Genomic DNA, 12,184 nt, shown 5'->3' on the forward strand with positions numbered 1-12,184 from the left:
TCCAAAGTTTAAGTTCTCTCCCAGGGATGCCTGCAACTGAAGCTGGGGCCTTCTGTGTGCAAAGCAGATGCTTTAATGCTGAACAAATTTAAAGATGACAGTTTGCTATTTGGAGAGGTTTTCTGGAAAAGATGCTACCCAGTCTGATTTAAAGCTAAAGAAGCCTAAGAAGGGAGAGTAGCAGGTGCCTTGAAGTTGCCCACCAGCAGGTAGCATTTGTATAGCACACTGAGCTCATCTGGTCACCGTCTTCCCCACTAGGGGGAGTTGTATTTTATAATTCTATTTAAATGAGTAATCATGCCTACCTTTCCACCTGCACATATAAATTAACATATGCAAAAGGAATGCAAATGTGCATCCTTTCTCCCTTTCTGGAGTGAAACATTTCTTTCTTTTTGGAAACACAAAGGGGAGGGAAGAGATGATCCACCAATTCTATCCTGTTCGAACCCATTGCATGCCGCCACTTCCTGGCTGCAACTGCAAGCATCTTTTTAATATTAAAGTCGTTAAATGCTCATCATGCTATGAGCATGTTTCACACGCTGAAAATGCACAGTGGAATCTGGAGAAGTGCCAGTTAGAAGCTGAGCTCTGTTCCTTGCAAGCATTCAGGGATCGCTGGATGCTGAAAAGCAGACCAAACACCTTTCTCTCCCATCCCTAGAAAGGGGTCAATTCAGAAGTGAGGCTTCAAACCAGAATAATACTTGTGAAGCGGTAGGAAAGTCCTTGAAAGTTGTTACTAAAAAAACCAAATAAAAATCAGTACAGTCACACTTTGGTTGTCGAACGCCCTGGAACTCGTACGCTTTGGCTCCCAAATGCCTCAAACCTAGAAGTGAGGTTCCATTTGCAAATGTTCTTTTGGAACCCAAACATCTGATGGGATTTGGTTTTCAAACGTTTTGGAAGTCGAACGTACTTCTGGAACAGATTCTGCTCGATTTCCAAGGTACGACTGTATTGTTTGTTCATTTGGGCTCAGAAGCAACAGAAGTTAAAAAGGAAAGCTGGACACACACACACACACACAGAGAGAGAGAGAGAGAGAGAGAGAGAGAGAGAGAGAGAGAGAGAACAGAACACCCAGAAGCAGAATTTACAGCCCTCACTCCTTGCCTAGGCAAGGGCCAATCTTGGCTCTGCACATGGTTAATTGAGGTTCAAATCCTCCTCCCAGCATGCCTCCAATTAATTAGTAACGAGGTTAATTTTCGTTTTCCATCAATTGGACTGTAAGCAAACCTCCCCTGTCCGTTCAGTGAAAGTGTGGGGGGGTGCATGAGGTGGGGAAAATGAGAAAACTAATCAATAAATACCGTGCCACAAATGAGGGGTCAGTGGGAAAGAGAACAAAATAAATCCTGGCTGGGAATTTGCACTGATAAAGATCGAAAGAACAAAAAATCCACTTGTCTGTAGGGGGTGGCGGGGGGGGGGGGAGAGAAAGAAAGCTCTTAATTTGGCTGAATGACCAGCTGGCTTGGCTTTGTTTTCCAGCAACCTTAATTATCCTGCAAAGAACAAGGCTTGCTTATCAAGTCTGAAATGTGAATCGTGCTGTTGGTGCCAAGGAGATGCGAAAAGGCCTGAGCACAACTTGCAATGCAGGAAGAAAGAAGAAATTGGGACCATTCCTGAGGCCAGTCGATGCGCTGGTTGAAGCCCAGTAAGTTGGAAGATGCTGACAGTTTCAATACTCTACATTTAGCATTTTTCCAAACTCACATGCGGTCTGCAGTAATTTGGCATTTTTAAAAATCCCAATAAAATTAGTTGGTGTTTTAGTGCAAATTTCTCCTAAGCACATTTGGGTTGCAGTTTTGACCAATATACACATTTGTGTAAGCAATTTACTCTAATATAATGCATTTTTGTAAGAATATCAACTAATATATGTTTTTAATCATCATTCCCCCCACTATATGCATTACATAGCTGGCAAAAATTCAGAGAAGTGTGAATTTCAAAGGATAGCTAGCTGGACTTTGGGTAAATGTATTAAAGACCTTTTTCAGCAAGCGATATCTGTATTGGATTTGAATTTTTTCTCCATGTGGAATTGTTTTCAATTGCTTTCATTATTGCTGTTTTTGTTATGAAATCACTTCGAGATCTTTTGTGGGAAGCGATTCACCAATAAAGCATATACTGTAAATGCAATGTTTCTATATAGCATGGTTCTGAAAGGATAATACATTTGCAAAACAGACATTTACGGTATATATTACAAGAGATAATGCAATGGGATGGGACCCTCAGCTCCATATAGCAGGGGAGAGAAGGAGGTGTCGGAAGCCAGAGAGGTAACAGGGTTTAGTGAGCCGGCAGAGTCTGTGGCAGAAGAAGCTAGGGCATCTCTCCCCACTGCTGAGACAGGACCAGGAGAGTTATGAAGTGGGAGGACCCAAGACAGACAGGCCGGCGTCGTCTCAAATTGCTTGGGAAGGACCTGGGGGAGAAGGAGACTTAGGTAGCTTTGGGAAACTTCAGCATCCACAACTGTCTCATAGGGGCAAGACCTACTGAGAAGAGCTGCTATTCTCATTAGCTCTGGCACTCCTGAGCACACCTTGTTTCTTAAAATAAAGAGGTAACTTCGCTTATTCTGTGTGATTTAATGCTTAGTCGAGCCTTTCAATGGCCGCATGAGGTATTAGGTGGGACCAAAAGGGGGAAAAATGGGTAGAGGAACTGTCTACCTTTGCACAGTATAAATCAGAGGTTTATATGCACAGATCTCTCCCACCAGGCAAGAAAGTGGCTCCATTACACTTTGAGCACATGTGCACTTCAGGCACACGTACCAACTCTGAAAGATGGTCCAGTGTTTCCCAACCAGTGTTCCGCGGCACACTAGTGTGCTGCGAGGTGTTGCCTGGTGTGCCGCGAGGTGTTGCCTGGAGGGAGGCGGGCGAGTCCAAAAAAGGTTGGGAAACACTGACTTAAGTTTCTCTTTCAAAAAGGAAACGTGGGTTAAAGCGGCGGCGCCGCCCCCCACTCACTTTCCTGCTCTGGCTTCCCTAACAGTTTTCCGAGTTGCGTCACTGGATCCAGCCCCCTTTTCCACAGGTGACACGGGGCTGGAGGGAGGGAAAGAGGGCTTTACGTCGCGCACAAAGGCAGCCTCCTAGAAGCGCTCTGGGCCGGCGCCGTTTCGCCGAAGGCGCCGGAGGACCCCCACCCTCAGCTCCTTCAGAAAGGAAGCCCCGCCCCTCGGCTCCCTACGAGGCCAGCCGCTGCACGCACGCGCCGGCTCGTCATCGGCTCCGTCTGTTTCCAACCCCCCTGCTCGCCTTCGCGCGAGCTCAGTCGGGTCCCTCAGCCGAAGAAGCGGAGCCTCTCTTTGCCGCCTCTTCCTTCTTCCCCGGGTCTCACTCCGGTTTGGGGCCTCCCCCGCCGCCGCCGGCCACCTCGGCCCCGCCGCCGCCCCCTCCTCCGCCCGCTATCGCCGCCACCACCACAACAGCCGCCGCCGCCTCAGCTGGGCCCATGCCTGCCGGGAGCGGCGGCAGCAGCAGCAGCAGCAGCAGCGCCCCGGCACCCTTCCCTCACGGCGGCGACTCGGCCCTGAACAAGCAGGAGAAGGAGCTCAAGCGGCTCTACCCAGCCGTGGACGAGCAGGAGACGCCGCTGCCGCGCTCCTGGAGCCCGAAGGACAAATTCAGCTACATCGGCCTCTCGCAGAACAACCTGCGCGTCCACTACAAAGGTAGAGGGACGGAGGGAGGGCGAGGCTGAGGCCACCGCCATCCCCAGGCCCCCTCCGCCTCTTCCTCCGAAAGGCAGGCTGAGAAACTCCCAGGGAAGCTCTGAACGTCTCCCCCGAAACCGTTGGGAGGCTTCGGTTGTTGCCTTTCTCCGCCAAGGTCGGTGGACCCCGAGCCTAGGCTTCCTTCCCGCACCCCGCTTTCCGAAGACCGCACACCAGTTGGGCCAGTACATATTCCCCTCCCGTGACTGGAGCGGAATAGCCCTTTCTCTTCTTCCCCAACCCTTGTCGTTGGAGGAGTCCCTCAGTCCCTCGCTTTGCTGCCTCCTCCCCCCCCCCCACCCCGGCAAGGGGGAGGGAAAAAATTGAAACTTACACTTTCGTGCGTCCCTCCCGGCGTGACGCTGCGCGCTGACGTCACGGGGCTGTAATGGTGGTGTGCCTCGAGATTTTTTTCATCAAACAAGTGTGCCTTTGCCCAAAAAAGGTTGGGAAACACTGGTATAGAGGTGTGTGGTCTAGAGAAATTCCCCGAATAGGAAATGTCAGGGAACTGACATCAGAGCGAGAGGCGAAGGGGAGGCTCACAGATGATGCTGACGAAGGACCCAGCAGCAGGGGGAGAAACAGCTCAGTGGAGGGGGAAGCCAATCAGCGCAACACCAGGGAGAAAGGGGGGCAGATGGGGGAATCGGAGAGAGGGCTCCAGGACTCTTCACTGGATATCAGTGAGGAGAGCCCAGGTCCTCCGCTGCCCATGCCCTCCCTGCGCAGAAGACTCCCGCGCAGTGAGAGGAGGAGGAGACTGGGTGTCAAACAACTTTTATGTTGGAAGAGGTTCAAGAAACGCCCACTGACGGATTCTGCCAGCGACTGAGGCAGCCGCAATGAGCAAGGGCTGTGCAGTCAGAAAGGTTTAACAAGGCAAATTAGCCTAGAGAGGCACCAGTTTACGCACGAGTAACTCATTGCCATTACAGGAAGTAAATATGGTTCATAGTGCAATCCTTGGCATATCTAGCTCAAAGGCACCTGCCTCTAGAGAAATGTCTGTAACATGGACGGAGAACCTCAGGTCTAGGGACATGATGTGGCCCTCCACACCTCTCTACCTGGCCCTCAGAACTCTCTGCATGGCGTACCTTCACTGGTCCTTGCTTCACAACCTCACAGTGAGTTTTTTTCCTGGCAGGAATGAGTTGTTGAACTCTGATAAGGCTTCTTCCTTTTCACGATGGAGGGCTGGCTCACCTATTAGGCAAGTTGAGGCGACCGCCTCAGGGGGAAGGATCCACAGAGGCAGCAGATCCCGATGTAAATCATTATTCCCCTGTGTTCCTGATGTAGACCTTCATTCACCCCTTCATCCAGGCCTTCTTCACTGGTGGGGAGAGAACCATTTAGTGGTTCGCCTCAGGTGCCAAAATGTCTTGGTCCGGCCCTGGAGAAAAGTGTGTGTGAGTGTGTGCGGTATCAGGCCTGCTGTACAAAGGGAACATTTAAATTAAATCACTCCCCCCACGTTTGTCTCTTGCTCTGCCCACCACTGGCAAATGGCCCCTGGAAGGTTGCCCAGAAGGTTCTGTGGCCCTTGGGATGAAAAAATGTTTCCCACCCATTCCAGATAGCATTGTAGTCCAAATGGGGTACTTTTTATTGGTAGTATAGCCTCCTCTTAGTAAAGGGACAAGAGATCTTGTCAATATGATGGGGAAAGAGACCCGCAGTTTCTATCTATGTACTCATCACCGTGCCAAGATGTCCTCCAATTTAAAACAATGGGCCATTTGTCCTAAACGCTCAAGTTGGGCAGGCCATCATAATTCAGCTCTATCTCCAGCAGCTGGAAGTGATTTATCTGAGCAAAACACACCTTTGCAGACAGTAAATTTGACCTGAATGTCCCAACCTTGGTGTGTTTATCCGCTGTTAATGCAGGAAGGTTGCAAACCATGTCAAGATTCCCCCCCCCCCATTCTTTATCATCGGCCAACAATTCTGGTGGGGATCAACTGAGCACCAGAATATCAACAGCTGCTGCCATCTGGTTCCACCTCTTGCATCTCAATAATCCTCAGGTATGAAGATAAAAGAGAGAGCAAACACTGGAGAGAAGGGCTGTGGAAGGCGAAGGGACAAAGCAGTCACAGCAAAACACCCATTTTGCTGTAAGGAAATGAAATAAAGTTAAAGCAGAAGGGTTTTTTTTTAAATACCCAACTGCTTGCTGCCCTGGAGGTTAGGAAGATTTAACAACACATTATTATGATTAGCATTTATTATTTATTAAATTTGCAAGTTGTTTTTTCCTGCCCAGGGCAGCCCAAAGTGCCAAACAGACAATAAATTCCACATAGATACATTAAAGGGACACGGGTGGCACTGTGGGTTAAACCACAGAGCCTAGGACTTGCCGATCAGAAGGTCGGCGGTTCGAATCCCCGTGACGGGGTGAGCTCCCGTTGCTCGGTCCCTGCTCCTGCCAACCTAGCAGTTCGAAAGCACGTCAAAGTGCAAGTAGATAAATAGGTACCACTCCGGCGGGAATATAAATGGTGTTTCCGCGCTGCTCTGGTTCACCAGAAGCGGCTTAGTCATGCTGGCCACATGACCCGGAAGCTGTACACTGGCTCCCTCGGCCAATAAAGCGAGATGAGCGCTGCGACTGGACCTAATGGTCAGGGGTCCCTTTACCTTTACCTTTAGATACATTAAAATCAAGAGGAAATAAAAATACATTGCAAACACCCCATCCGCTTCTCAAAGGTTATAGAGTTTTTGACTGGCACCTGAAGGCAGATAGTGATAGTGCCAGGAGAGCCTCTCTGCATTCTGCAAATGGGGAGCCACCGTCAACCACATCAAACAACCAGCACCCTAGAATGACTTGAGACAGGGGGATCAGCAGAGCATCAATCTGAAACAGAAGCTGTGGCTCTGCTGATGCTGGGGGACTCCAACTCCCATCAGCCAGCATCAAGAATGATGGGAGCTGTAGTCCAACAACATCTAGAGGGCTCCAGGATGCCCCATCTAAATCATGGGTGGGGAACCTACAGCCTGGAGGCCAAATGCTTCCCGCCTGTCCTCTTCATTTAGGACCACCCCCCATGTACCGTATTTTTCGCTCTATAACACCCACCAGACCATAACACGCACGTAGTTTTTAGAGGAGGAAAACAAGAAAAAAATATTCTAAACGAAATAGTGGATATATGATTTTTGTGGTTCATGCTGTGGCCACAGACATGTGATCTGACAGTGAGTGTGGAGTAGCCGAATGCAAAAATCCTGAGGATCCATGTGGATCCATGCTTTGTAACCACGGAGGAGGGAAGGAAGGGGAACCATGGATCCTCTGCTCACGACTGCAGCAGATCCCCCCCGCCACCCGCAGGCATTCGCTCCATAACACGCACAGACATTTCCCCTTACTTTCTAGGAGGAAAAAAGTGAGTGTTATGGTGCAAAAAATACGGTATTTTCCACCCACCTCCAGTGTTTTTCACCTGGCTGGAATGTGTCCTTGAACTCTTATAATGTCTCTAGCTGGCCTGGAGGGAGGACAGAGGTGTAGGAGTTTGTGTGTATGGAAAAAAATACATTGGCTGCACTGCCCACTTTTGTCTCTCCTCACCCCTGGCATGTGGCCTTTAGAAAGCTGCCTGGAAGGAAATGTGGCCCCCCTCCAGGAAAGAAATAGTTTCCTAACACCCCTGATCTAAAGCTGTGTGTTCTCACTTCTTCACCTTCTGACACCCTGATTGCAGAGTTATCTTTTTCAATTCTATTCGGTAACCCAGCAGACAAGAAAAGAGTCTTGTGTTGTTCTTGTTTCTTTTTTAAAAAATAAAAGTAAAAATACAGCTATCAGAGAGAAATGCAATAGCATTTGGCACCATTAAGTGCCAAGGTGACATGCGAGTTCCTCTGAAATTGGCAGATTAAAGCCATGGCACAAACCACTCTTCAACCTTGACTAATGGTATAATAATTAACTGCTTGTCACTAGGCAACCACTTGGCTCCTATTATTCACCTCCCCTCAAAATTTTTTACTCAAATATTAATTACGGTATCTCTCTCCCCCATATAGTCTATTTCTTTCCTCTTTCCAAATAATAACATGTGTCAATATTTTTAATAAATGGGTCAAAGAGTAAGCTCCGGGCATAAAAAATCTTGGAAGATGATATCCCTTGTTCCAGCCAGCACAGTAATTTGGGGCAAAGAACACACTAGAGAGAACGAGGGGCGTCCAATTGTCTTGTCCAATGAGCCACGGTCAAAAAGCCCATTTATTAAACAACTCCCTCGCCTGCCCCACAATTACAGAGCTATCCTTGTAAGTGGTGTTATGAAAAAGAGGGATTTGATTTCACAGCCTTTAGAAACTGCTGAACAATGCCAAGTGTTCAATCTTTTCATGGTCTGTTCTTCCAGCGATCTGCACTATCCATTTAAAGCCGTATCAGGCCACTTTAGGCAGCCATGGCTTCCTCCCGAAGAATACTGAGGACTGTCATCACTTACGGTTGCGGAGATGAGTTAGGAAACTCCCTATTCCCCTCACAGAGCTACAATTCCCAGAGTGGTTTTACAGTCAAACGCTCTTCTCTGAGGACTCTGGAAATTGTAGCTCTGTGAGGGGAATAGGGAGTTTCCTAACTCATCAGTATTTTTTACACTGACCGGCAGTAGCTGGTTGTGAATAAGAAGGCAGGTGGGTGGGGGGTGGGGGAGAGCATGCTGAGGTTATTGGGGCAGCTCCCAAATTGCCCATATTGGGATTAATCCACTGGGATTATGTTTGGACCAATCGTCTGAACGTGGAATTACATAAACTATACACAAGAGACAGATATCTTCCATAGTCTGACACACTTTTACACAATCTTCTGTATGGTGTGTTGTAGACCATTGACTTTTGCATTCACAGAGTGGCAGGATCGGCCCGTCCATGAGGCGGACTGAGGCAGCCACCTTGGGTGGCAGGGTCTAAAGGGTGGTGGCACCCTGCCTGCCACTGTTGGAAAAATGAGGATAAGAGGCTATAGGAGTGACTTCCAGGTGCCTGCAAGATCTTCCATAACCCCTGTAAGCAAGGCTTTGGTGGTGGGCAGATAGCAGAAGAGGACATCTTCCCATTTCCCACCGCTGGCTAGTAGAATCATACTGTAGAATTCTAGACCTGGAGAGAGTCTTGTAAGCTGCCTGTTCCAACACCCCGTTCAATTCTGGAAATTCAGAGTTAGAACATTCTCTGGCTAGCCTCTGCTTGCAGTCCTCCAGTCAACAAGAACTTACTACCTCACTAGGTAACGGGTTCCACCATCAAATTGCTCATGCTGTTAAGATCTTTATCCAAATGCTCAACTGAATTCCATAACTCCAGACTGCAAAGAGTACAGATGTGAAAATGGTCACATTTCTGTTCAATATGGTCTAGAACTGTGCTTGCACACTAAACAGTACCGGGGCAGTAAACGGTTTCTCTTACCATCGCCAATGGAAGAACACCAACTAGATCTTTCTGGCTTACGTAGATCTTGGAGATGCCAAGGTCAGATGTTCTGTCTCCTGGATACTCGACTTGCCACGTAATAAGTTGGGTGTCTGGCAATTCACTAAGATCTTCTATTTCAAAATCAATTTGCATGATCTCAGAGGGTGGAGCATTGGTGCTGAAGGAAGAGAGAGGAGGGGAAAACATTGTCAGTGTGCATGGTACATTGTGGTAAGAATTCATCTCTATGCCACCTTGTTTGTTACCCAGGTGAGGAACAACCACCTTTTGAATAAACCACAGAACCAAGGAAACCATTTTCAAGTCCAGCATCCAGATTTAGGAACCCAGCGCTTGTTATAGCTATTACAATAGGACAGAGCTCACATGACTCAACATGCCAGAGTCATAAAACATATTCACACACATCAGGAAAGGTTACAGGTCATGAGAAGTAAAACACCCATGGCTCCATACTGGTATCTTCAACCCCACAATCACCTTGGAGTGGCCTCGATGTGCCCAGATCATTTGACCATTTTAGGTCTTGGATGTCCGACATTGCCCTGGCAACCTAGCCTTCAATGGGGGGGGGGATAGAGCATCATAAAATCCTCTTCCTGGGTCTCAGATAGCTTCAAGGATAGCTGATTTACCCTCCGGTGCTAAAACATCCTGCCATTTGTATCGCTTTCAGGGATACACTTTAAGGAGAGATTGGATGCAACATAGGAGGGAGAACACACAAAAATCAAGCCTAATTCATTCTAAAAGGTTAAATGCAATCAAAGTGAAACACTGAAACATTATTAAAAGAATAAAAACATTCATCTGCGGTCTCTGCTTCTTATATCAACATGAAGTTAGGCTCCTGCCCCACAAAGACAGTCTGAATTTCCACAGCAGGGCCAGAATCAAGGGTCAACATGACCAGGCAACTACTAAGGGACGCTACCCTTACAGACCATAAAAGATCTGTTTATATTTGGGAACTGACTCCCTCCTCCCACCATTAGGCATGCGCTTACTCAGCTCAGGTTTCAAACTATGCCCACAGAATATTGGGCTAGCAAATTCTTTAACATGCCGATAAATGACTCTATTTGTATATACGGATTAGGCCAGATCCAAGATATGGTGTACTGTCTTATTTATTGCTCTTTATATGAGAGCAATAAAAATAGAGTCCTCCATTCACTCCAGAATTTCTTAGAAGGTCAGTTAGATGATTTCAGAACGAGATGATTTCAAAACTAGATGGTTGATGTTCAAGGCAGATATGTCTGTTAACTATAGAGTAGCTTTTCATGTGCTAGAAGTGAGAAATTTAATGGGCTACCTTTTTTAAAAAAAAGCACTGTTGACTGCCACAGGGATATTTTTTTTAAAAAAAAAATCTAAATGATTTGGAGAACTCTCTGCTCATAGCAGACCCACTGAAATTGGAGTCAATGACTAACTTGAGAGACCATTCATTTTAGTAGGTCTATTCCAAAGCTCCCATTCCCAGCAGGTTCACACTCCTGTCTCAGTGACATCTACGCTGGCTTGGTCATGTGCACAGAATGGAAAATGGCAGGATCTCCAAGGACATGCTCTGTGGGGAGCTGGCTTCAGGCACCCGACCCATTGGCAGACCAAGTCTACGCTGCAAGCATGGCATGAAGGCTGGCAACATCAACTCCGCCATGTGGGAATCCCTTGAACACAACACAGTGCCTGGAGACAGACAGTGAGGTTGTGCATCCACAGCAAAGCTGGATGCCAAGCAGGGCAAATGAGGGGTGTGCGTTGGGGAGAGTTCTGGGGGCCAAAGCAAATATCTGAAGGGTTGCCATGTGGAAGATGGAGCAAGTTCGTTTTCTGCAGCTCCAGGAAGTAGGACCTGAAACAATGGATCCAAATTACAAGGAAGAAGATTGTAGCTAAACATGAAGAAGAACTTTCTCATGGCAAGATCTGTTGAGATGTGGAACAGACTATCTTGGAAGATGGTGGCTTCTCCTTCATTGGAGGAAGCCAAGCAGAAGTTGGGTGGCCATCTGTCAGAGATTCTTTAGCTGTGATTCCCATATTGCAGTGGGTTGAACTAAATGGCCATTAGTGTCCCATCCAAGCCTACAGTTCTGATTCTATGGAAGGTTGTTGTCAGAGGACTGCCTTCAAAAGGGGAGAGGGAGCCTCCGACTTTGCTGAGCAGTAACTCCTCATCAGAGACTGGTGAGAGAGAAGCCTCAGGAGAAACGGAGGAAGAGGAAAGGAGGGGGGAAATGAGGCAAAGGCTCACAGAGGTTACTGCGAGCCCCAGCACCGCTCCCAGGCAGGCGGCTAGGGAAATAGGCATTCAGCTTCCATCGCCTAGTTTTTACAAGGGAGTCAAACATAAGGGAAAGAGGAGGAGACTGGGGGTGTCAAGATTCTTATGCTGGGGGGGACGGGGACAGGAAGAACCCACTCTCGGAATCTGCTAGTGACTGAGGCAGACATGAACTTTGGACTTCTGCACTGTACAGGGACCCCTGACCATTAGGTCCAGTTGTGACCGACTCTGGGGTTGCGGCGCTCATCTCGCTTTACTGGCTGAGGGAGCCGGCGTACAGCTTCCGGGTCATGTGCCCAGCATGACTAAGCCGCTTCTGGCGAACTACAGCAGCACACGGAAACACCGTTTACCTTCCCGCCAGAGTGGTACCTATTTATCTACTTGTACTTTGACGTGCTTTTGAACTGCTAGGTTGGCAGGAGCAGGGACAGAGCAACGGGAGCTCACCCCATCGCAGGGATTCGAACCACCAAGCTTCTGATTGGCAAGTCCTAGGCTCTATGGTTTAACCCACAGTGCCAACGTGTCCCTGCACTGTACATAGTTTGCACCTAATAAAACCTGTAAAAAGGCAGGTCGGAGTCCTGTTTACTCGTGACAGTTTACTCCCTGACAGTTAAGTCTGGCCACAAGGCCTC

At 48.1% G+C, this 12,184-nt stretch overlaps 1 protein-coding gene across 2 annotated transcripts in view; it reads right to left on the reverse strand.

Annotated features, from left to right (window-relative positions):
- Positions 1-12,184, reverse strand: part of LOC308575781 (transmembrane protein 132D-like) — a 465,450-nt gene that overhangs the window by 136,262 nt on the left and 317,004 nt on the right. For both annotated transcript variants that reach the window (XM_081174743.1, XM_081174742.1), the window contains one exon: positions 9,218-9,401. In XM_081174743.1, coding sequence (XP_081030869.1) covers positions 9,218-9,401 — 184 coding nt within the window. The remainder of the gene's footprint in view (positions 1-9,217; positions 9,402-12,184) is intronic.

This window comes from Podarcis bocagei, assembly GCF_964188305.1.
Source record: "Podarcis bocagei genome assembly, chromosome: 16".
NCBI lineage: Eukaryota > Metazoa > Chordata > Lepidosauria > Squamata > Lacertidae > Podarcis > Podarcis bocagei.